We start from the raw sequence: 23932 nt of genomic DNA, 5'->3' as shown, positions 1-23932 counted from the left end.
CATGTTAGGCTAATTGTTAAGCTAAGCTCAGAACTCTCTAACCTTGCTCTATTGATAGTAATGATTTCAGAGAGGACCCTTTGCCCCACATTTAACAACACAAGAGGTCATTAGATAACCCTGTGACCGTCTAAAAATAACTTCACTTTTCACTGCTTTTGTGTTTGACATTTGGAACCAAACATTCTCTTATTTAGAAATGTTTTCATTATACTATAATTTCATCTCTCTGACACACCAAAAGATGTACATTTTGCATGTTTCAAAACAAAATGCCAAAAATGAAATACAAAAAACTACTGATATCTACTTTAAAAAAATTATATCAAAATCCACTGTTACTGGATCCTTATTTCTGCAATGTGAGCATGAAATACATTTTGTGTTAACCCATTTATTTGCTTTATTTGATATTCATGCCCTTCTTCATCTCTCTCTGTTAACTAACTATATTTCAGTCTAAATAGGGAAGAAAAAAAACCTTTTGATAAACTTGATATCCGCTCGCCTTTCCTGTCCCTGCATTTCTGACGTGATGCCGTTAATTACAGTCACTCCATTCTTAACAACAGGAGCAAGTCTTGTTATGCTAATCTTCTGCACCATGTTCATAGTGACAGGAGACCTATTCCTGCACCTCATATCAGCTGAAAGCTAGGGTTCACCCTTACATACAGGACACCTGTCTGCAGAACACACATTCCACACTCATTCACTCCTATACAGGCAACTTAGAGGCTTAAAACAAGCAACCCTAACATACATGTTTTTGGACTGTGGGAGAAATCTGGGCACAGGGAGCACAGCCAGGAACTTCTTGCTGTTGCAATTACGCCACTTTGCTGCAGAAAAGCCATTTTAATGAAAAAATAACCTGAAAGTTTTGATTTCTTTGACTGACTAAGAGTGTTTGACTCTTGAGTTTTTGAACTGGATTTGAATATGAATTTTATTTCAATGTTTACTTAAAATAAATAATAATAATTATAATAATAATAATTGAATACCTGCAGGAGTTCCTTTATTGTTGGAATAACCGGTACTTACAATCATTTAAAAAACGTTTCTTCAACATAGAGCAGGGGTGTCAACACACATTTTAGTTCAGGGGCCAAATACAGACCAGTTTGGGCCACAGATTTTAAGTGAGAAAAAGAGAAAATTATACATTCATGTGCCCTGGTTTGCACTTTCACGTATAAATTATAAAGTATGTGAGTATATCAGTCCCTGCAGGATTTTCACTTAAATTTCCCTAATTTGGGGAATTTTGAGAAATTTTGTGGAATAATTTAAGGACAATTTGCTAGATTTTTGGGAAAATTGAGAGTTTGGCCCACCTGGCCTTCAGTTTGACACATGCCAGGCAGAACATGACACAAATGTGATAATGATTACTTTAGAATTTTGAATGGTAAATTGTGCCACCTGCTGTTGTAGTCCAAAACATTGGCCAACTTTTATTTGACTTCAAGTCCATCATCATAATTTTTTTTGCTCAATAATTATTGATTACTATGATTTATATTTATATTGTGTGTGTGTGTGTGTGTGTGTGTGTGTATGTGTCTAAAACAGATGTGCTCAACTGGTGGGTCAGAACCCAAAAGTGGGTCGCGGTCCTGTACTGGGTGGGTCGTGGACAGCTTGTCAAAAATAAATAAATACTTAATGTTTCTGAAGTTGGACTTGTCTTTTATTTTGAAATAAACTTTCCTGTTGATAGGCATGTTGAGAATTGCATGCTGCACAGGAAAATATATAGATCCCCCCCCCCCCAAAGATTATATACTTTTGTTTTAAACATCTATTTTTGAAAAACTAAATTTGGTTGATTGAATTCTAAAAAAAAAAAAAGTGGGTCCCGATTTAATGACCGTGGCAAAATGTGGGTCCCAGAGTGAGACCAGTTGAGAACCCCTCCCCTGGTCTAACAAATTCTAAATAAAAAATAAATGTATGAAATAAAATAAAATAAATAACTGAAACATTCGCTAAAGCCTCTAAATTTGGCTTTGGGAACAAATATGAGTGAGATTGACTGCTGTCCTGTATTTATTGATCTGTGACTCATCCATCCATCCATCCATTCATCCCATAGCAGAAGCCGAGCCCTGTCAGCTTACACAGACCGGACACAAGGTGGGATACACAAATTGGACATGATTTTGTCCATCCCAGTGCTAACACACAAAGACAGACAGGCAGCCTCAGCCTGCAGCCTGCAGCCTCCTCCTGCAAACATCTAACATGCATCACATGGCCTTTCTAATTGTGCTGTGCATGATGACCAGGGTTAGAACAAAGACTGAGGGGTCTGGAGCATTGTTGTGACAGGATCCAGTCCCTCTTATCTTCCTCTCTACTGCATGGAAAAGATGCTTTCTGCAGATTGTGGGTGTCCAAACTGTGGGGCGGCTGTATGTGCACTGGGTTGCCAGGTTGGGTGTTTTTTGGTTTTTTTTAGTTTATAGTTTCCACTCAGTTTGTCAGGGGACAAATATTGACTATAGCTACAATTTGTGCTTTCTAATAACTGACACAGTCCAAAGGTCAAAAATCTGACTAAGATAAAAAAAATGTGTGGGTTACTAGAAGAACTAAGGTGGTCCAGATGGAGATGGATTGGACAAGTGCAAAGGAAATTTGGTCCTCTGGGACAAATAAAGTTTTGTCAATCTTGAATTTGAATCAATCAATCAAACAAAGGATATTACATTAGTCTGCCAGGCAAACAGAAAAGAAGTACACAGAACATGTTTATGGATGGAGTGAAGGATAATCTAAATGTAGATGGTAAGGGTATATATTGAACAAGATAACCCAATACATGTCGTCGATGATATTGCAAGTGGTATCAGATAATACAACTAATACTTTTCTTTCTCTGCCACATCTGTCCCAGTGTGTCTTTTCAACTGCTGGAGACATAGAAAATGTAGACATGCTAATATTGTTAAAACAAATAACAACATGTCTAGATCTTAAATCTGGGCTGTAGACTGTTGTACTTTTATGTTTAAACAATTTTTTATGCCATAGCTATAGACCCTATAGGTTCCCAAAGTGGGTACAGGTACCCCCAGGGGTATGCAGATTGTCATAGGGGGTACATGAATAAAAAATAAAAATGGAAAACTAGAACATAAATCGACCAGCAGTCAGGAGCCTCCGTGCATTACCACAAAATACACATTAGCCGATGTAAGACTACCCATGGTGACAGAGAAAAAATCTCAAATAAGACGAGAGCTATACGATACTTTACTGATTTACATTCCTTACAGAATATTATTATATTACTATTATTATTATTATTACACATTATTCCTCAACAAGATGGATACAATTTAGAGACAAATTTTACTGTAGGGCTACATTGTATGTGACATTACATCAGTGGTTCCATCCCAACCTTTGTTGACCCCATTTTAATATTATTAATTTTTGGCATTTTCAGTCTTTTTTTTTCTTTCTAGAATTAGCCTTTGATGTTTGTTGTTGCCAGGATTAGTGCTCAAAGTGACAAGATGTATTTTATTTAAACTAGATTTATATTTAAGAAAGTCAAATTATGGAATACAGTTATTTAAGATTGTTTTGTGTGTGGTGATATAATTAGAAAAAGAATAATAATTTTTTTAATCAGTATTTTTTTCAGTGGACCTCATTTGAATTTCAGGCGACCCCACATGGGATCACGACTCCAACGTTGAAAAACACATTACATTATAATGTTTTTTTAAGTGTCGGGGGTACATGGCTTCAAGTTAAATGTCTGAAGGGGTATGGGAATGTAAAAAGTTTGGGAACCACTGCAAGACTAATTTTTTCTCCAAAAACACTAACCTGCATATGCTCACAAAGTTATTAAAACATGTAAAAGGAAGGGGTACAATACTATGTTTGTAGTTTTAATGTCAGCTTCTTGTTGAGGCCATGGTGTCTGTTTTTGCGGGGTGTACCCATTTTGGGGCGGGGAGTTGTCAGCTGTATCTGGCAACACAGCATGTGCACTAATCAACACACACAACAACCTCGCTCTAGTTAAGATGGCGGCATGTGGGTGAGGATCCGGGATATAAACTCGAGGATTTTCTCCATTAAACGTTTCTTATGAGCCTTCATACGAACACCAGTTAAAAGAATAACATTTTCCACATCGTTCAAACGCTTGTGAGTGGGTCGGGAGAGTCCCCATGACATCCATACACTTCGTGGTTCACCCGTTACCCGGGACCGAGGATCAGCTCAATGACAGGTATTTGGTTGCACATTGTGGGAAAGAGCTAATTACACCAAAGAGAAATACACATTTAAAGTAAAGGTAGAGTAAGTCGTTGTGTGGCTATCGATGACACTGTCATATGTCTGTGCAAGTGTCAAAAAAATTAAATGACCTGCTGGGTGAAAACGAGGCCCGGCATTTTGAGCAGTCCTTGTTAGCTCACATGCTAACACCGTTGCTGACGGTGCTAAGCAGGGGCTAACGGGCAGTCAAAGTTAAGACAGACAATGCGGGTTGGGGGATGGGAGAAAAGAGGGAAATGAAGGCTACAAAACACAGCATCGCTAATTGGCCAATTGTCTATGTACACATACGTGTACTATCCTTTTTTCTTGTGTCGCTACACGTTTTGAGGACATTTCAGCCATTGTCGTGATCAATGGAACGGCTAACGTCAATTAAGCAATAGCTAGCTCCCAGCGCTAGCAGGCTAGTGTGTTGGCTAGTATAACTTAGTCCTGAGCACACACTCCTAATTTGGAGGATCATGATCTGTATCAAAATCAGCAGTGATCCCACGCTTTCATTTATTTTCGACCAACATGACATTTATTAGATACTTATTCGTTAATTATTTTAGATTTGATACATTGCTGATATATAATTTAGATTACATTTCCACATTAGTTGTAAACACCCAACAAAAGTCTAAATTTAGGATCTTAATACCCCCTGAGTGCCACAGATGTATTAGCTTAGCATCCATGTGTACATTCTGCTTCTAGGGGAAATGTTTGATTAAAATAAGCTTGATTGTTTTAATTTATGGTCCAATAATTGTTTTTCACCTGTCCATGTAATGCACTTTCTTGGTTCTTTTTCCAGGCTCAACTGGTAGCTAGGAGTACATTAAAGTCTAAACCTCTGGAACAATTAAGAGCTCAACTACATTGTGTAAAATAGACATATAGAATTATGAAGACAAACAGTTTGCATAAATGAACAAAGAGTTTAACACATTCATTTGTGATAAAACAAAATTCCTTATTACATACAATTTTAATCTATTTCTCAGATCAGCTTAATTACACAGCAAATCTATCTTAATAGAGTTGTTTTTTATGCCTGCATGTCAAAGACTGTGATAGGAAACGTCCACTGCTCTTAGTTCTGGATTTTAAATTCAAGGAATGTCACTTAGGTAAATAGAAATTGGTCATAAAATCTAGGAAATTGAAGTGAAGACCCTGATATGTGTCGCTTATTGATTGGATATCGTCAGTTTCTTACATATTTTGTATTTTATGTATTTGTAGAAGAGAAAACACAAAAATGTTGAAATTACTGGTTTTCCTTAAACAAATCTTTGGCCCACTTAAGATCAAACTGCTCCATATTTGGCCCCTGATCTAAAATCGGTTTGACACCCCTGAAAATCACATTTTAGTTGTGCACATGTGAAAGTGTTCAAACAAAGGCACTACAATCTAAAGTTGCATCTGATCAAACTGGGCTGTATGAGGCATCTGAACTAAAATGAGGACAGTGAGATGATAAAGATGCGGGAAGTGTTGGTAGCAAAGAAATGCAAGTCCAAGTATTTCAGGTAAACTATCCATCACTGTTGAAGATAAGAAAGTGCACACAGGATGAACCAGATGGAAATAATTGTCTTGGAAGCATCCCAGCTAGGTTGAAGAAAGAAGGTCTACAGCAGACATAGGCAACTGGTGGCTCGGGGGCCACTTGCGGCTCTCTGTCTAATTATATGCCCCCCCCCCCCCCCCCAAATTATACGCACAAAATTATATTAAAATACACAAAACATCAGGAAGACGCTAAAATATACCAAAGAATTACAACATTACAGAAAAACACAGTAAAAGACAAGAGAAACACAGAAAATACTCCAGAAGCCCAGAAAGCTACTACAGAAATTAACAAAACAACAGAAATACGCATGAAATTGCAAATAACACAAAATGAGTCAAAAACACACAAAATTACAGAAAATTACAATACCACAAAAAATTACTTGGCAAACCTACAGTACTGCAAACAAACAAAATAACAGAAATATACAAAAATGGGCTCCAACCGCCCTCACCCCCCGCGTGCAAAATGACAACACAAATACGCAGTATGACTCGAAAAGAAAAGCATTTTACAGGAAAAATATACGAAACGACAAGATAAATGCACAAAATGAAAAAAATATACATAAAAGGACTAAAAATTCTTTGTTTCCTGTGTTTTTGCTCAAATCAATCATAATTCTCAATGCTGACATGAATGTGGCCATCTGATCAAACAAAAACATTTTTGTGGCCCCCGCTCTGATAAAAGTTGCTCACCTCTGGTCTCAGACTGGAAGCAGCCATACTGTTGTTGACGTTAAGGTTTACAAAGATACAGCAGAATGGACAGGATTAGAAATTAGTACATCAAAGGGACACTTTATGTTGGACAGTTTGGTGGCAAAGTAAGAGAGATGAAGCTGAGATAATTAGGTTATGTATGGAGGAGAGATTATACCTATGTAGGTTAAGGATGGAACTGGCAGACAAGAGAAGAGGAGGAAGACCAGTTAGGAGGCTCAGGGATGCAGTGAGGGAGAACATGTAGGCTCTAGGAGTGAGGAAGGAAGACACAGGAGACATATGATCTGCAAGGACAACCCCCTGAAGGGAACATTCTTAAAGAGGAAGCAGCTTTTGAGCAGTAGAGATTCTTTAGATCAGTGGTTCTCAAGCTTTTTGGATCAACTGAACACTGCAAGCTTCATCATTGCATTCACAGAACCCTTCATAATTGAAAAAATAAATATCTTCAAAACAATTATTTTATTCAGACATGCACGTAAGCCTGGGCTGATTTTTTTTTTTCTTTTCGTTTTTGTTTGCTCCGTTCAAAACGCTTTTAATTTGACATAAAGTATTTTTAAATTAACATTATTGTAATTCATCTTTTTGTGTGTCTTGACCCCTGCTGATTCTAACCCCTGAGACTGACTCATTGAACCCATGGAGTTTGATAAAAGCCAGGTTTAGAACCACTGCTTTAGATTGACAAGTCATGTTGGATTACTGCATTCCAAAGGACAAGTCAAGGTTTTGCATTATCCAGAAGAAGTGACTTGAGTATATTCTGCCAAGAATATACTTTAGTGCAAAACGGGTGGTATGGGAGGGTCTGGCATTGCACTTTTAGTGACTGAACATACAAGAGTTTTTGGTTAAATTAGATAAGTAAGTTTTTGTCGTTGTCGAAGAACTTGAGGTAATGCAGTTACTGTTACCCAGCCTATTTCATTCAACATCAGTGCCCATCTATTAGGGCTGAACGATTTTGGAAAATAATCTTAATAATTATTATAAGTAATTAAGTATTTTTCAATGAACACAAGCAATGAATCAATCTGTTTCATAATAGATATCTGATTTATTTAAACTTTCAATGAAAATAAAATATAAATTTTAAAGCACAAATTACAACAATAAAGCAAACAAATCTGTGGCTTTACCTCTTCAACATACGTATCTAACTTCACCTTTCATGAAACATGTAAACATGTGGACTGCACTTCTTAAAACTCTCTGAACTTAACAGGATAGTACAAGATTGCACAAGAGAAAAAATTTAAAAAATTTGCAGCCTTTGCGATTAGAAAATCGCGTTTTATGATATTGCGATAATATCACAAATGTAATCAATCATTCAGCCCTACGGACTATACAAATCAAACTTCTTAAGCTTTTAAAAAGCTTTTGCAGAATACTTAATGCTGCTGTAGTTCCTTTGGTTGGGTCATTTCCACGTTTCATACTTGTGTTAGTCTCTCAGGCCACTCCATTGGGTAGGAATCCAATTAAAAACACTCTGTAAACATCTTGTGGTTTGTGCCATTGATTCATTCAAGAGGTTATAGCCATGCATCCCCAGGCCTGCATTCTATTTCAAACCACAGTTACCATGTCCTGCTGCAGGACAGTAACTCCTCTAATATAAAGAAACATTCACATTTTAATAAATTAATATATTATAAGTGAGTCTGTGAATTATTTGTAGCAATCTGGCTTAAACTTTCTGTCAGACTTCCACATCAAAATAAAAGGTTTATCCAGCCTAACCAAGCGTTGCTCGATATTTACAGGTACATCTAAAAAAAGTAATTAGAATATCATGTAATAGTTCAACCCATATATGATAATATAGACTCATGACACATAAAGACGGGTAACATAGTGAAACAATTCAAGCTTTTATTTCTTTAAGTGTTGATGATTATGGCTTACCGATAATGAAAATCCAAAATTTTGTGTCTCAGAAAATTTGATAATTACATAAGATAAGGATATTTTAAACAGAAATGTCATGCTTCTGAACAGTATGTTCATTTTGATGCACTCAATACTTGGTCAGGACTCCTTTAGCATGAATTACTACATCAATGTGGTGTGGAATTGAAATGGTTAACTTGCGGCACTGCCCAGGTGTAATAGAAGCCCAGTGATTGTGGAATTTTGCATCTCATTTGGATATCAAGGTCCCAGAGTCCAGTGTGAAGTTTCTACAGTCAGTGATTATTTGGGCTTCCATGTCATCTGCTGGTGTTGGTTCACTGTTGTTTATTTAAGTCCATAATCAACGCTTCCTTCTGCTGACAAGCTTTATGAAGTTTTCATTTTCCAGCAGGACTTGACAATAAAAGCTGGTTCAATGACCATGGTGTTATTGTGCTTGATTGGCCAGCAAACTGGGCTGACCTGAACCTTTTAGAGAATCTATGGGTTATTGTCAAGAGGAAGATGAGAAACACCAGACCCAACAATGCAGATGACCTGAAGGCTGCAATCAAAGCAACCTGGGCTTCCATTACACCTGAGCAGTGCCACAGGCTGATCACCCCCATGCAACGCCACAATGATGCAGTCATTCATGCAAAATGAGGCCCAACCAAGTATTGAGTACATAGAAATGAACATACTTCTCAGAAGCCTGAGGTTACTGTTTAAAATTTATATACTTTTTTATTGATTTTACATTATCTAATTGTCTGTGACAGGGATTTTTGGGTGTCATTTAGTGGTTCCCAACCTTTTTTGGGTTGTGACTCCATTTTGATATCACAAACTTTTGGCGACCCCAGAGACACTTCTATAATTAGTTTTTGATCATGTTTGTTATGCTGCGTTACAAATGAACTCATATTTTTATAGAAAATTTTATTTGAACTACATGTTTTTGATGTGAAAGTATGGAATACAGTTGTGGTGTTGTAATTTGAAAAATAATTAATAAAAACATACTTTTTAAAAATTATTATTATGAATTTAGACATTTTAGGTGACCCCACATGGTGTCATGACCCCAAGGTTGAAAAACACTAGTCTATATTATATATGGGTTTCACTTTGAAAAACTACTGAATTTTTTCATGATCATTTTTTTTAGCTGTACCTATAGCTGTTACCATGAGTTACTATTCTTACACAGCAGGTAAATTACATAAAAATAGTGGTGAAGCTAAAACTCACAGTTTATTCTTTTTAATTATTAAAAAGAATAATAATAAACCTCCTAAATTGACTAGAATCCAGTTCATTTGATTTAATAAAATGAATTCCTCAATCTAAAAGTTAAACTTCCACTCTAATATTTAGGTGCAACTATTTTATATATTTATTTAAGTGTTTGATTCAAAAGACCAACACTTTGTTCAGAAAGGATTGATGTTTGGATACTTTAATGTAGCCTGTTTTTAAGACTTTCCATAATCAATCTACTTCCAGTGCTGCTCTAATCAGGGATACACACTCCAGCTATCTGTTTTTAGACATTCTCAAAGTTTCTTTGTCGTGTACAAATAGTTTTTGGTGATGGCAAATAAGATGGCTTGTTTGTTGTTTTGATAAAGAAAGAAATTCTCATAATTTTTCCTTCGTCCAGGCTCCGTGAGGTGTCAGAGAAACTCAACAAATATAGTTTTAACAGGTAAGTGTGGAGTTGCAATTCAGGGTGAAGCTGCAAATACGTGTGATGTAAGTTTTCTATTTTTTCAAGAATTAACTGGCTTAACTTTTTTTCATATATATATATATATATAGTCATCCTCATCTAAGTCTGTTGGAGCAGGCCACTCTGAAACAGTGTGTTGTGGGGCCAAACCATGCTGGATTTCTTCTTGAGGTAATCCTATGAGACAATGCATTATTTGTATCAAACTTACACAGCTTTAGTTTATTGTCTGTTATTTTTCTGGGTGTAAAAAAGGAATCATCATTGTATTGTGCTGTAAATTGAGTAATTATGTTATAATGGGATGTGGTTGGCATACAGCAGTCATTGTTTCAAAGTCAGACTTTTGTAATCCACAGCTCATTGTATTTCATTTATACAAATCAATTTTATAATCTGTCTAAATGTTGTATTTTTGTTATTGTAATACACACGTTTCCTTGCTATGAACTCCACTGTACAAAGAAATTTGCTTGCCTTTGCCTAGTGTTGAGTAAATCATTTTTTGGTGGGTCACCCTGAAAATGTTGCATGGATCTTTTTTAGGATGGACGTGTGTGCAGAATTAGCTTTGCTGTTCAGCCTGATCGCTTGGAGCTCAACAAGCCGGATAGCAGTGATGGGTGAGACATCTTTACTTAAAAATATTTATTTTTGTAATAAACGAGAAATACTGTAAATGCGTGGAAATTTGCCTAAATTGAGATTGTCTAAAATGTTCTAAGATAGAACTGCACAATAAATAAACTGAAATTTGTAATTGGGTTTTTAAAAATTTGGCACAATGTTAAAAAAAATAAAAGTGGTAGAGATTTTTTTTTCTTCATTTAACTATCATCATGTTGCTTTTCTTTTTGGGCTGTAGCAGCTGTAGGGTACCTGCTGGGCTCCTAATAACTGTGAGCACTGAGCTTAAGTTAAAAATTGATTCATAGGTATCACGGTTCATATCGATTCTCTGAAAATTTAATCGCAGTACTTTTTTAATATATTTATTTACTTCTCTTGTCCAGAAGGCGGAATCTCATACTACTCTCTTTCTGGCCGCCTTCTACTCTTTACCCCTTTATCACCGAAAGAATATCTGTAATACGTGAATATTTGTAGAATCACTTTTTTCTATTAGCTCTGTCTGCTAGCGCATAGCATCTCTTCTTCACTGCTTGAATAGCTTCATGCCAACCGACCACTGGGTTACCAGTGCCCTCTGCTGTTCCAAACAAATATCTGATGTAAATACTGTGCAATGACTGTTTTTTTTTTTTTTTTTTAAAGTCCAATTGTTAAGGCACAAAATACATTTTCAGTTGCACTTTTAAAAAGAAAAAGAACTATTATGCAGTTTTGCATTGTTTACTATAGAACCAGAATTTAATTAAATAGGCTTCTTCATTTGTATGATTCCTTTATTTATTTCATTCAAGATTTATTTTTAGTTAAATTGCATTTTTTTTAAATAGTTTATCAAGGGATTCTTCTGACAATGAAAAATAGAAGGAAAATAGTACAGTATTTTCTAGTTTTCTCCCAAAAAAAATATAGGAATATTTCATTTTATATCATCATTTGTCTACAGTCCCTTTTTGTAAATGAAATCGTGAGAGTGGTATCGTAAACCCAGTATTGTGAATCGAATCGTATCGGGAGTTGAGTGAATCGTTACATCCCTAACTAATATAAATGGTCATTATCATGACATCCTCTTAAAAATAATCCAGAGAGTTTACGCAATAGTTTATAGTGCACACACATGCCTCTAGTTTAACTAGAACTACAATAGAGGGTAGAGAGAGTCAGCCTGGCATAATCTGAAGTTCAAAACACTGCCTCACACCCCTGTGATACACCACACAAGCCTGACGAGATATTTTTATATCGTGTGATCTTGTCGTATCCCTACCTAATATGGACTAAAGAAGTTGAATCTTGTAAATATATTTTTTGATGCTTCAGAAGTTGAAACAGACGGCAAAAATCGTGCAAGATCATGCAAGACCGTTAGATTTTCTTCCAAAAAGTGTGTCCTACAGCTATTTCTCTTTCCGAAAATGAAATCTGTATTTCCCTCTTCTTCTTTTTTTTGTAATTGTGGAAAATTGGAGGCCCTACATGTTGTCACTTTCTTCTTTTGTCATAAAGGATAGCAAATGTGGCTGAGGTCTGTCTGGTGTTCCTGGTCTATCTTTAGTATTCTTTACAGATGATATATTTCTGACGCACATCAGACACCCACTTGTCTTCCATGTCCATTGCCATGTTGTCTCTGTAAAACTTGTGAATGAGGGCAGGGTGGGGTTGTTTGCTCTGAGAAAGACAAGCAATGCAGAGAGGAGTTTCTGTGAGAAGCAGGCAGTTAAGGAAGACATTTTTAAAAAGTTGTATTTTAGTGCAAAAATAAGTTTTAAATTACATATATATCAGGAGTATTGTCTTACTTTTTACTGTGTATGAGATGATCCCTACATATTGCCCAGCCCCATGTCAAATGTGGCGATCCTGGTTATGTTTCATTCAAATGTTGGCAAAATTAGTTTGCCACACCTGATCAGAGCACAATACCTATTCGCTTGTGCTCATAAAGATAAAACTTAAAAATCTTACAGAAACTGTTTTTGGTTAGCCTAAAAAAAAAAAACATCACATTATACAGAACAATTGAAATTGGAGAAAGCTGTTGCAGCCCTATAACCCCAAGAACTTTAAAGTCTTGAAGGAGAAAAGAGTTGCAGTCAATTCTGATTCCCAAGGGTGTTGCCATGCTAGTCTCCAAAATAAATAGTCTTGTACCCCCTTCATTTCTTGACAGAGATAAAAGTAAATAATCAGAACAAATACCTGGAGTACATTAAGTTTCTGTCAATCCAGGTCTCAATTATTCTCCTAGTCCTTTGTGGACTCCTCTAGGTTTGTAACTGTTTTCCCATCTTTTGTTTCCAGTTCAAAGTTGAGCAGTGGTTCAGGGACAGGAAGGAGCTCCAGGCCAGGCAGGACTAGTGATCCCCCCTGGTTCCTGTCTGGTTCTGACACACTGGGCAGACTGGCAGGCAACACCCTTGGGTAAGTTGTGACAGGGCTGGCTGTGATAAATGGTCCAGGTTAAGCTCTGAACAGAGCAAAACATTGACTGCCAGTGGGTTTAGAGGAGTACTTATGCTGCAAAGAGAAATAGGGGACGTATTATATCATGTGACGGGTAAGTGTGCACTCTACATGTTGAAGCATTTAAAAGCTCAGTTATAAAAAGAATTAACCACTTGAAAGCTGAACATAACTCCTGTGATACAGATGTACATAAACCATGGATAATGATGTAAAGGGATTGCTTTAAGTACATTACTGGAGTAAAATAAGACTATTTTCTGCACTGCATGATTTTGTAATTAAAGGCACACCGTGGACTTTTTGACATGAAGAGTTGACTCATATGAGTTATTTTAAATCATTCCTCAGGCCATTATACAGCGCTTTATAGTATCAGTGCTTTGAGCGGGGCTTCCCTCTTCGCACCCCAGCCCTTTGAGCCAATTCTTATCCCTAAGTTACAGGTCAACTACTGTCTGCATACACAATCAAAAGACAAAGGAGGCTGGCCCGACTGACTGACTGTTGTTTTTTGCGACTTGTGGCCACTCGGGGTGCTTGACGTGAAAGTTACAGGTCTAGCGGCCCTAGTGGCCAAAAGTTACAGAGTGTGCCTTTGAGAATATAATGTAATATAGCTTCAAGGTTCAAATACATTTAAAAACACACACACACACAAGTCTGCTGCAAAGCCTTGACATGCTGGACTGCTCAGTTTTTGCTGTTACACCCTTGGAATCTTTTCAAAGCAAGATGTGTACATTTTCCCTCAGTGTCCTTTCTCACCTGCTGTTTTTAGCATAAATGTCTGACGCTAGCTTTGCACTGTGTAACAGGAGTCGCTGGAGCTCTGGTGTGAATGGAAGCAGTGGTGGAGGTGGCAGTGGGAGTGGAGGAGGAGCAGGAGGAGGGGGCACTGGAGGGGGCAGCAGCAGTGGAGGAGGGGCGAGTGGAGGAGGTGGGGGCGGAGGCACGTCAGGAAGGTCATCAGCTGCTGCTCGTGATTCCCGTAGACAGACGAGGGTGATTCGAACAGGAAGGGATCGAGGCTCAGGCCTTTTGGGTAGCCAGCCTCAGCCAGTCATACCAGCTTCTGTCATCCCAGAGGAGCTTATTACTCAGGTACAGCACCCTCAGCACTGCCTAAGAACAACATATTATTTTATCAATATTTTTCCTTTTCCATCTACATTTAGGTAACTCACAGTTGAACACCCCTGTCATTTGTTGTTGACAAGAGTGTATTAACAAAGCACACCATATTCATACCTCTCTTCCGTCTCTTCCCCCCACCACCACCACCTTCCCCAGGCCCAGGTAGTCCTTCAGGGGAAATCCAGGAGTGTGATCATAAGGGAGCTTCAGAGGACCAACCTTGATGTCAACCTTGCGGTTAACAACCTGCTAAGTCGGGATGATGAAGATGGAGACGATGGCGATGATACAGCTAGCGAGTCCTACCTCCCAGGAGGTTTGTTTGGACCGACATTGGTTTCCTTCATACATCCTGTACATTGTTATATAAAATGAAATTAGATTAATGACATGCATATCAGCTAAAACAATGTTTCTCAAATGGGGGTACGTGATGTCACTACAGGGTGTACTTGAGAGAGAGAGAGAGAGGAAAATTAACAAATAGTGTCAATGTTGGTCCCACCCCAGGCATGAGATGACTGGAAATGATAAAAAACTAGAAATAAATTTATTAAGGAGCCACTAAATCAGTGTATTTCTACCTTTTGGTCGGGACCCATATTTCTATACTTTCACTTTGTGAAATATCAATGTAGTTCAACTGAAATGCAGTTGAAAAAATATCTGAGCTCAAACATGATCAAAAACTAATTCTAGAAAAAAATTGTCTTTGAACTCGCCCAAAATTCTTGATATCAAAATGTGGTCACGATCCAAAAAAGGTTGGGAACCACTGCACTAAATACCATTTCTTTCCACTTTTTTACCAAATGAGATTCATTAAAATGTGTATAACTCTTTCATTCCATCATCACTGAGCAAAATTTATTTATTTATTTAACAGTATCATTTAGACAATATTTCATGATTGTGTTATAAGAACAATGTGCTGTTCTTTTTGCAGAAGACTTGATGTCCCTGTTGGATGCAGACATTCACTCTGCTCATCCTAGTGTCATTATCGATGCTGATGCCATGTTCTCTGAGGATATCAGTTATTTTGGCTACCCCTCTTTTAGACGTTCTTCACTGTCACGATTGGGATCTTCTAGAGGTAACAACAATATGGCTGTAAAAGTTGAAATGAAGAACAGCTACTAAGGCTTTGGTGGCAGCAGTGATGAAAGCTTTAATTTGTGGGAATGATTTTCCTTCAGGCAACACAGTTATGTCTAATCAAATACTAAGTTTATAATTCCTTTGATTATTTAACTGTAAAGTAACATACATCGAAGTGAATTGAAGATGGTAAATGTTTCATGATGAGAAAAGTACAACAGTAGTTTAAATGTTTTCAAGGTACGTTTTCCCTTTAGTTTGAGTTGGTAATGAAATGTGTGTCAGGGTGTGTTGTGCTGCATGGATGTAATACACACAGTAAGCCCTCTGAGAAAGGCCCGCTAGCCCCACCTGTTGTTACTCAGACCATTTAAAGTCTTCCATTTGCAAAATGGAAGACTTTAAATATACAGTATATAGCCAACTAGTATTCCGTTGCATGCATGCTTTCTTTCTAATCTATGAGCGTGAATTACCCATATTTTTACGACAGGCTTTCCTGTCAATTTCCAGTTTTGCAATTGACTGATTTGATTCTTGGGAATCTATTTTCTCTCTTGAGTCTTAAAGACAATGTTGATGGGTCTTTCCCAGAGAGTGGCTTACTTCTATCCCACTGGTGTGACCATATTGCATACCAGTTCTCCTTCTTCCCTTAGAACGTGACTCGGAGCTGTTACGTGAACGTGAGTCGGTATTGAGGTTGCGCGAGCGCCGATGGCTCGATGGGGCCTCGTTTGATACGGAACGAGGTTCCACGAGCCGTGATGGCGAAGCCAACCTCGATAAGAAGAGCATCCCACTCCAGAGCCCCGTCTCCCTGGGAGAAGAGCTCCAGTGGTGGCCTGAAAAGGTAAATACAGTTTGCCACTTGTCATGGCAATACAGCCTCATTTTCTATACTTTTATCGCATTTCAATGTAAACCTGTGAATGTTCTTTGCAGGATGGTGTAAAGTTTGTGAGCATTGGAGCCATGTTTTCAGAGTTAGTTGCCGTCAGCTCCAAAGGAGAACTCTATCAGTGGAAATGGAGTGAACCTGAGCCATACAGGAATCAACAGGTGGAGGTTTAAACCTTTGTCAAAATTGTAAAGATATGGAGTTATCTATGAATTAGAATGTATCATTTAAAAATATATATATAATGTGAGCAAAAAGGTTGATACATGGTGTGTAGCTCATTAGCCTGTTCCTTTTAACAGAATCCTTCCATTCATCATCCACGTGCATCCTTCCTGGGTCTGGTCAATGAAAAGATTACTTTCTTGTCTGCCAATAGTATCAGGGCTACTGTAGCAACAGAAACCAACAAGGTAAAAATACAAAAAAAAAAAAGTTTTTTTCTAACATTATTACTTTTCGTTTTTTTTTTTTTTAGATACCCAATAATAACTATATAAGAAATGTTTACTGAACTGTTTGTATCTTTGGCATATTTAGGTTGCAACTTGGGTGGATGATACCTTGAGCACAGTGGCTTCAAAGCTTGAGCACAGCGCTCAGTACTTTTCTGAGCTTCAAGGGGAGCGCATGGTGTCACTACACTGCTGTGCACTCTACACATGTGCACAACTGGAGAACAGTCTTTATTGGTGGTAAGAACATAATGTACTCATGTGTGTTATAGTCTACTGAATGTCATAGTGATTGAACATGGTATGAGAGGTCATTCCTCAGCAAATGAAGTCCTGTATGTTTTTCTCCCTGATAAGACTTTCTTAAGATGTGTTGAAGGGTGACATCTAAAACTTAATTGTCTTTGTGCATCGTCGACATTTACTACCAAGTTAACTTGGTGACATTTTTAATTCCACATGTGATTGCGTGAGGTTGAAATAATATTGCCTCCACTAAATGTGTTTATAGTTAAGAGCAGTAACATTGTTGTCAGTTATGTATTAGAAATGGGTGGTCTTGGTTTTGATTGACTAATGCTCCTCTTCATAGGGGTGTTGTGCCTTTTAGTCAACGGAAGAAGATGCTTGAAAAGGCTAGAGCTAAGAACAAAAAGCCAAAGTCGGGTGCTGGCATCTCCTCCATACCCAACATCACTGTGGGAACACAGGTAAGCGTTTTATCATATTTTCAATTACCTGTGTAAAAATGAGTGAATATTTCTTTAAAACATCCTTCTGTTGAACACCCTTGTTTATGATCTATCTTTGATATTTTGCTGTCCCAAAAAAGGATGAAATCTAAAGCCTAACTTCTTTTCTTGTCTTCTGGGCTCTGTCTTTAGGTGTGCTTAAGAAATAACCCCCTCTACCATGCTGGTGCTGTGGCCTTTTCAGTCAGTGCTGGGATTCCCAAAGTGGGTGTCCTATTGGAGTCTGTCTGGAACATGAATGACAGCTGCAGGTTCCAGCTGCGCTCACCAGAGAGCCTCAAGAACATGGAAAAGACTACCAAGACCCAGGAAATCAAGTTAGTTTTTTATCCGCCAAACCAGGACCTGATGGTTTTGATTCTGTAATTTTTTTGTTAAATGTTTTACTGCACAAAGCTTAACAGTCAAATTAAAAATACATTATACTTTGATCTTGTAGGACGGAGAGTAAACCAGAGCTGGTAAAGACTGAAATGGGCCCACCCCCCTCCCCTGCATCTACATGCAGTGATACCTCTTCCATCGCAAGCAGTGCCTCTCTCCCTTACAGTAAGTTGGCTTTTATTTTGTTTATTTTTTCTTTTATACCTTCAATTCTCATCAATGATGCTCCCTTTAGTGGTTGTACTATTATCATTGCGCAGATGTAATTTCCTCTTTAATTTGGGCTCCTGTTAGTGTTTGACGATAAAATAAAGCACAGGCTTTTATGAGAAACTATCCCCCAATCTCCCCACCTGCCTGCCTGCTAACAAACTTAAATATAACTCACTGAACTACTTGCAGAGCGAAGGCGTTCTACTCCAGCCCCTAAAGAAGAAGAAAAGGTGAATGAAGAGCAGTGGCCTCTGAGGGAAGTGGTGTTTGTGGAAGATGTAAAAAATGTTCCAGTGGGAAAGGTAAGAGCAGCAGAAATGATAATCTCAAAATGTAATGAAGATGCTGGTGTGTTTTTGTTCTTTTTGTAACTTTTTATCAACTTTCCTTATGTTTAGTGTTGAATGACAGTTTGTTCCTCTGACGTTTAAGGTTCTTAAAGTGGATGGAGCATATGTTGCTGTGAAGTTTCCAGGGACATCAAGCAACATGAGCAACCAGAGTACTGCAACACCCCCTGACTCTGACCCCTCTTCACTACTGCAGGACTGCAGACTGCTCAGAATAGATGAGCTACAGGTATGAGCAATCATAGTTTGAATTTCACATCTTGCAGTGACTGAGCACTTGGTTAAAATGGTAGCAGTGAGTTTCAGTGTTGTCCTCCTAGTGCTCAGAGCAATTCTTACTTCTTTGATTTTTGACAGGTGGTTAAAACTGGCGGAACTCCTAAAGTTCCAGACTGTTTTCAACGAACACCTAAAAAGCTCTGCATCCCAGAAAAAGCTGAAATTCTGGCTGTGAATGTTGACTCCAAAGGTCAGTGTTTTTTAGTGTAAAAGCCTGTTTAAAGAGTCAATATTTCTGTATTCATTCACATTATTTGGAGTCTTCCACAAAGTTCTACATGGGAATCAGTTTTTATTCTATTCATTCTTCCAGGAGTTCATGCAGTGCTGAAAACTGGTAACTGGGTAAGGTACTGTATCTTTGACCTGGCCTCAGGCAAAGCTGAGCAGGAGAATAACTTCCCAACCAGTAACCTGGCCTTCCTTGGGCAGAGTGAGCGCAACGTGGCCATCTTTACAGCAGGACAGGTGAATGACCCAGCTTGACCAATAGCAAAACATTTTCATACAAAATTTCAAAGAAAATAAAAAAAGCAATACTGTAGTTGCCTATCTAAGCTGAGCTATTTATTTAGGAGTCTCCAATCATCCTCCGGGATGGTAATGGTACTATCTACCCCATGGCGAAAGACTGTATGGGTGGAATACGAGATCCTGACTGGTTGGACCTGCCACCTATCAACAGCCTGGGAATGGGAGTCCACTCTTTGGTTAATCTCCCCTCCAACTCTGCCATCAAAAAGAAAGCTGCTATCATTATTATGGCTGTTGAGGTAATTATGTCTAATTCATTAACCACACAGAAAAACAAATGTATTGTTATATTTTGTTTCAATTTGCAAATGTTTTTTGAGGAACTAAAATCCAGAATTTGCATGGAAGCAAAAGTACTCAAACTACAATTTTGTTCTTCCTCCATTCCAGAAGCAGACGCTGATGCAGCATGTGCTCCGCTGTGATTATGAGGCATGCCGACAGTACCTTGTGAACCTCGAGCAGGCCTTCCTGTTAGATCAGGTCAGCCAGGCTCTCGGGGCTCTTCTCGGCCATCGATGTGATGGCAACCGCAACATCCTCCATGCCGCTGTCTCTGTCTGCTTCCCAGTCAGTAACAAGGAGACCAAAGAGGAAGAAGGTAAACTTTGCCTCACTCTAATATTACGAGTTTAATCAAAAGTATATCTTTTTTTATATACCATTTGGTTTTACAGTAAATTCTTTATTTAATCAAACCAATTTTGCCAATGTAAAGTTATTGTTTTATTTCAGAAGCAGAACGGTCAGAGAGGAACACATTTGCAGAGCGTTTATCTGCTGTGGAGGCAATTGCTAATGCCATCTCTGTAGTCTCAAGCAACAGTTCTGGAAACAGGACCGGCTCCTCCAGTAGCAGAGGGTAAGATCCAGTTTGTTTTTCTGTGGTTGTAGGAATTTTTTTTCGAGCTCACCTCTTCTCTGTTTAATAAATCCTGCACTTTGAATGTCTGTGTTGTCATAAGGCTTCGTCTGAGAGAAATGATGCGGCGGTCTCTCAGAGCTGCAGGTCTTGGTCGCCATGAGTCTGGTGCATCATCTAGTGACCATCAAGACCCTGTGTCTCCTCCCATTGCTCCACCAAGCTGGGTCCCTGACCCTCCACCTATGGACCCAGGTAAGTTCTATGATCTCACATGGTGTTCTGGCTTATCACTTCTTCAAAAAAACTGGAAGCAGAATTTATTTATTGGGAACTGACAAAAAAAGTCAAATCGGTCAAGTACAAGATTATTTTAAGTGTGCCTTTACATTCACGTTCGTAGCAAAACAAGGATACAGCTATCATGTTTGCATTTTTTTTTTTTCAAATGCTTTTTAATTTTCCATTAAATAACATTACATTTCATAAAGTGTGTGATTTAAGTTTTTCTTGCTCCAAAGCAGGGTTTGCACTTTTACTCAATTTGAAGGTTCATACCAGTTCATCCCGCAATGGACCTTTGCTGCTACTGTCAGTCATCTGAGAAGGAAACACGTTAACTCTGTTCTTGCTTCATGTCCAGATGGTGACATTGACTTCATCTTAGCTCCAGCTGTGGGGTCACTCACCACTGCCTCTACTGGTACCAGTCAGGGACCCAGCACCTCCACAATACCAGGTAAATAATCTCTTCATCAAAAGTTTTCTTTTATTGTAGATGCTTTTTACTTTTTATAGTATTCAATATTGAATATTCTCTTATGTTGACTAAATTTCAAAAATATGTATTTTTTTCTGAGCAGGGCCGTCCACCGAGCCTTCGGTTGTGGAGTCTAAAGACAGAAAGGCAAATGCCCATCTTATTCTCAAGCTGATGTGCGACAGTGTTGTTCTGAGGCCACATCTACGAGAGCTTCTCTCTGCAAAGTAGGCTGAAATCATTATATGTTGACACTCCTTTCATTTCATGTGTCATTTATTCTTTGCGTGCCTTTGTACGTTTGTTTATGTCGACAGGGATGCAAGAGGGATGACCCCATTTATGCTAGCAGTGAGTGGCAGAGCTTACCCAGCTGCTATCACTGTGCTCGAGGCTGCACAGAAAATGACGAAAGGTAAATCTTCTTACAGTTAATAGCTTGTTATGACCTAATTTGACGTTAACTAGGGAACGGTCTTTTTCAAAAGTGCCTAAACATGACATTGTGAGCATGAACTTCTGGAGAACATGTAATGGGTTTCTGGATTTTAATAAGTTCAAATTTTAATAAAAAAATTTCTAAATGCACTGTGGGACCAACCAATATGAAGAATGCAACCTACTTTTTTGTGAATGAGAAGCCATTTTAGCACGTTCAACGCGATGTCTATCTATTTGCTACGCTGTAAATTCTGTGATTTATGTGAATCTTTGACTTTTTTTTCCACTCTACTTTCAATAGCTAACTATTATATTGGAAATAGTGTTTATACTTTCCTAGATTTTTAATTCTGCTCCTCTGATGTTTTTTCCTCAGCAGGAGACCCTGCCATTTCAGAAAAGGAGGATGCAGATTCGGTGTTCATGGAAATGATTTGCCCTTCAGGAACCAACCCTGACGATTCGCCCCTGTACGTTCTGTGCTGTAATGACACTTGCAGTTTCACTTGGACTGGAGCAGAGCATATAAACCAGGTTAGCTGAGGAGATGTGCCTTAAATTTTCCTTTAGTATTAATGTTGCGATGTAGGTTTTTTTCAGTTTAATTTACACACTTTAAAAATTATCTGTTTGCTGGTGTTTTCATTAATACACTTTTTGTGTGTTTTAGGATATTTTTGAGTGTCGGACTTGTGGCTTGCTGGAGTCCCTGTGCTGCTGTACTGAGTGTGCAAGGGTCTGTCACAAAGGACACGACTGCAAGTTCGTTCTATTACTAAGCTGTACTGATTCAGTGGTCAAACCATTGCTGCTATTGGCTGATACTTTTTAAAACATGTAGTAATGTTTTTTTTTTTTCTGTTCTCTTTTCCCAGATTAAAAAGGACATCTCCTACAGCTTACTGTGACTGTTGGGAGAAATGCAAGTGCAAAACATTAATAGCTGGGCAGAAGGCTGCTCGCCTTGATTTGCTGTACAGGTTACTTACAACCACTAATCTGGTGACCACACCAAACAGCAGGTAGGATCCCAATGCAAAAAGTCATTTTGATAAGCCATTAAGTACATTCACTTCCAAAATTGTAATCTTTTTGTCAATGCTAACATAGTGAAGCTTAATACACAATAGATCAGTGCGTTAAGTAGTTTGTAATTGGTACATTTACAGGGGAGAACATATTCTACTATTCCTGGTTCAGACGGTTGCAAGGCAGAGTGTGGAGCACTGTCAGTATCGACCTCCACGCATCAGAGAGGACAGAAACCGCAAAGCTGCAAATGCAGAAGGTGTTTTGTCCTTCCTTTTTTGCCATATTCTCACTTTGAGTAAACTTTCCTGAGAGTTGACATTGTTAAAACAAACTCTTTTTGTGCCTCAGATTCTGATATGCCAGATCATGATCTAGAACCTCCCCGTTTTGCTCAGCTGGCTCTGGAGAGGGTCCTCCAGGACTGGAATGCCCTCAAATCAATGATCATGTTTGGTTCTCAGGAAAATAAAGATCCGTAAGTTTCTTACACTAATTTGGCGTTTCTGTTTAATAAGCCTTTTCACACTCTGGAACTGCGCATGCGCGACCTGGGGGGGTCATAGGTCGTGAGAGATAGAAGCTTAAACAAGCTTGTTCACTGTTAATAATTCCAACTTAACAGCGTTTGTAATGTTATTCCACGGCTTTCCACACTTCTTTCCCAAGTATTTAATTTGTGATTACGTAATTTCTGTATTTACCTTTATTATTGTTAGTTTCTTTTCTGACTTGTGTAGTTGTTTTAACAAATGTAAAGTGTATTTGAGTTTTTGAAAATTGCTTATTAATAAAATTATTATTGATGGAACAAGTGAGAGTTAAAAGATTTACATTTGCGAGGTACACCATTCATTAACCAAGTCCATGATTATTTTTACTAAGCTATTATTTTAATTCAATTTACAAATTTGAAGGAAGTGCACAAGATGGACAGGCCGATAAGTGAAACAGTTTGAAAAGTCAGGTAAAAACAGAATTTTCAGCCCGTGTTCAGCATTAGCGGCAAACTGTGTCTTTCTGCCTCAAAGAGCGATACCACGTTTCCACAAACAACCTTTCAAGGAATTGATTTCCGAGAGTGTGAAAGGACTTATTACAAATAATTAATGAAACAATGAAAATCCAAAGGATGTTCTACTGCATATTAATCTACTTTTAAATTTCCGTTGTTATTAGCTCCAACCAATAATTGTCGGTTGTTTCTTAGACTTAGTGCTAGCAGCAGAATTGCGCACCTCCTACCTGAAGAACAGGTCTACTTGAATCAACAAAGTGGCACCATTCGCCTTGACTGTTTCACACACTGCCTCATTGTCAAGTGTGCTCCTGACATCACAGTAAGTTCACTTGGTCTGACGCGTTCAATGAATTCGCTTTCATTAAAAG

The 23932-nt window shown here is 38.1% G+C and overlaps 1 protein-coding gene across 8 annotated transcripts in view; it reads left to right on the top strand.

Annotated features, from left to right (window-relative positions):
- Positions 1 to 4019: 4019 nt before the first annotated feature.
- Positions 4020 to 23932, top strand: part of ubr5 (ubiquitin protein ligase E3 component n-recognin 5) — a 43753-nt gene continuing 23840 nt past the window's right edge. For 3 of the 8 annotated variants that reach the window (XM_028469717.1, XM_028469719.1, XM_028469718.1), the window contains exons 1-32: positions 4020 to 4261; positions 10178 to 10222; positions 10336 to 10417; positions 10793 to 10869; positions 13184 to 13303; positions 14164 to 14449; positions 14639 to 14798; positions 15429 to 15578; positions 16225 to 16436; positions 16529 to 16645; positions 16787 to 16897; positions 17025 to 17179; positions 17532 to 17649; positions 17824 to 18008; positions 18131 to 18240; positions 18478 to 18590; positions 18721 to 18867; positions 18996 to 19107; positions 19231 to 19385; positions 19493 to 19690; positions 19842 to 20052; positions 20187 to 20313; positions 20417 to 20568; positions 20957 to 21052; positions 21177 to 21300; positions 21391 to 21488; positions 21891 to 22048; positions 22185 to 22276; positions 22390 to 22536; positions 22684 to 22802; positions 22895 to 23021; positions 23754 to 23883. In XM_028469717.1, the coding sequence (XP_028325518.1) occupies positions 4200 to 4261; positions 10178 to 10222; positions 10336 to 10417; positions 10793 to 10869; positions 13184 to 13303; positions 14164 to 14449; positions 14639 to 14798; positions 15429 to 15578; positions 16225 to 16436; positions 16529 to 16645; positions 16787 to 16897; positions 17025 to 17179; positions 17532 to 17649; positions 17824 to 18008; positions 18131 to 18240; positions 18478 to 18590; positions 18721 to 18867; positions 18996 to 19107; positions 19231 to 19385; positions 19493 to 19690; positions 19842 to 20052; positions 20187 to 20313; positions 20417 to 20568; positions 20957 to 21052; positions 21177 to 21300; positions 21391 to 21488; positions 21891 to 22048; positions 22185 to 22276; positions 22390 to 22536; positions 22684 to 22802; positions 22895 to 23021; positions 23754 to 23883 (4296 nt within the window). In that variant the 5' untranslated portion in view covers positions 4020 to 4199. The remainder of the gene's footprint in view (positions 4262 to 10177; positions 10223 to 10335; positions 10418 to 10792; positions 10870 to 13183; positions 13304 to 14163; positions 14450 to 14638; positions 14799 to 15428; positions 15579 to 16224; positions 16437 to 16528; positions 16646 to 16786; positions 16898 to 17024; positions 17180 to 17531; positions 17650 to 17823; positions 18009 to 18130; positions 18241 to 18477; positions 18591 to 18720; positions 18868 to 18995; positions 19108 to 19230; positions 19386 to 19492; positions 19691 to 19841; positions 20053 to 20186; positions 20314 to 20416; positions 20569 to 20956; positions 21053 to 21176; positions 21301 to 21390; positions 21489 to 21890; positions 22049 to 22184; positions 22277 to 22389; positions 22537 to 22683; positions 22803 to 22894; positions 23022 to 23753; positions 23884 to 23932) is intronic. The other 5 variants (XM_028469720.1, XM_028469713.1, XM_028469716.1 and 2 more) reach the window with 4 other exon arrangements.

Source organism: Gouania willdenowi, chromosome 16, assembly GCF_900634775.1.
Source record: "Gouania willdenowi chromosome 16, fGouWil2.1, whole genome shotgun sequence".
NCBI lineage: Eukaryota > Metazoa > Chordata > Actinopteri > Blenniiformes > Gobiesocidae > Gouania > Gouania willdenowi.
The sequence above is the reverse complement of the archived record's forward strand: the minus strand, read 5'-3'. Positions and strand labels throughout refer to the sequence as shown.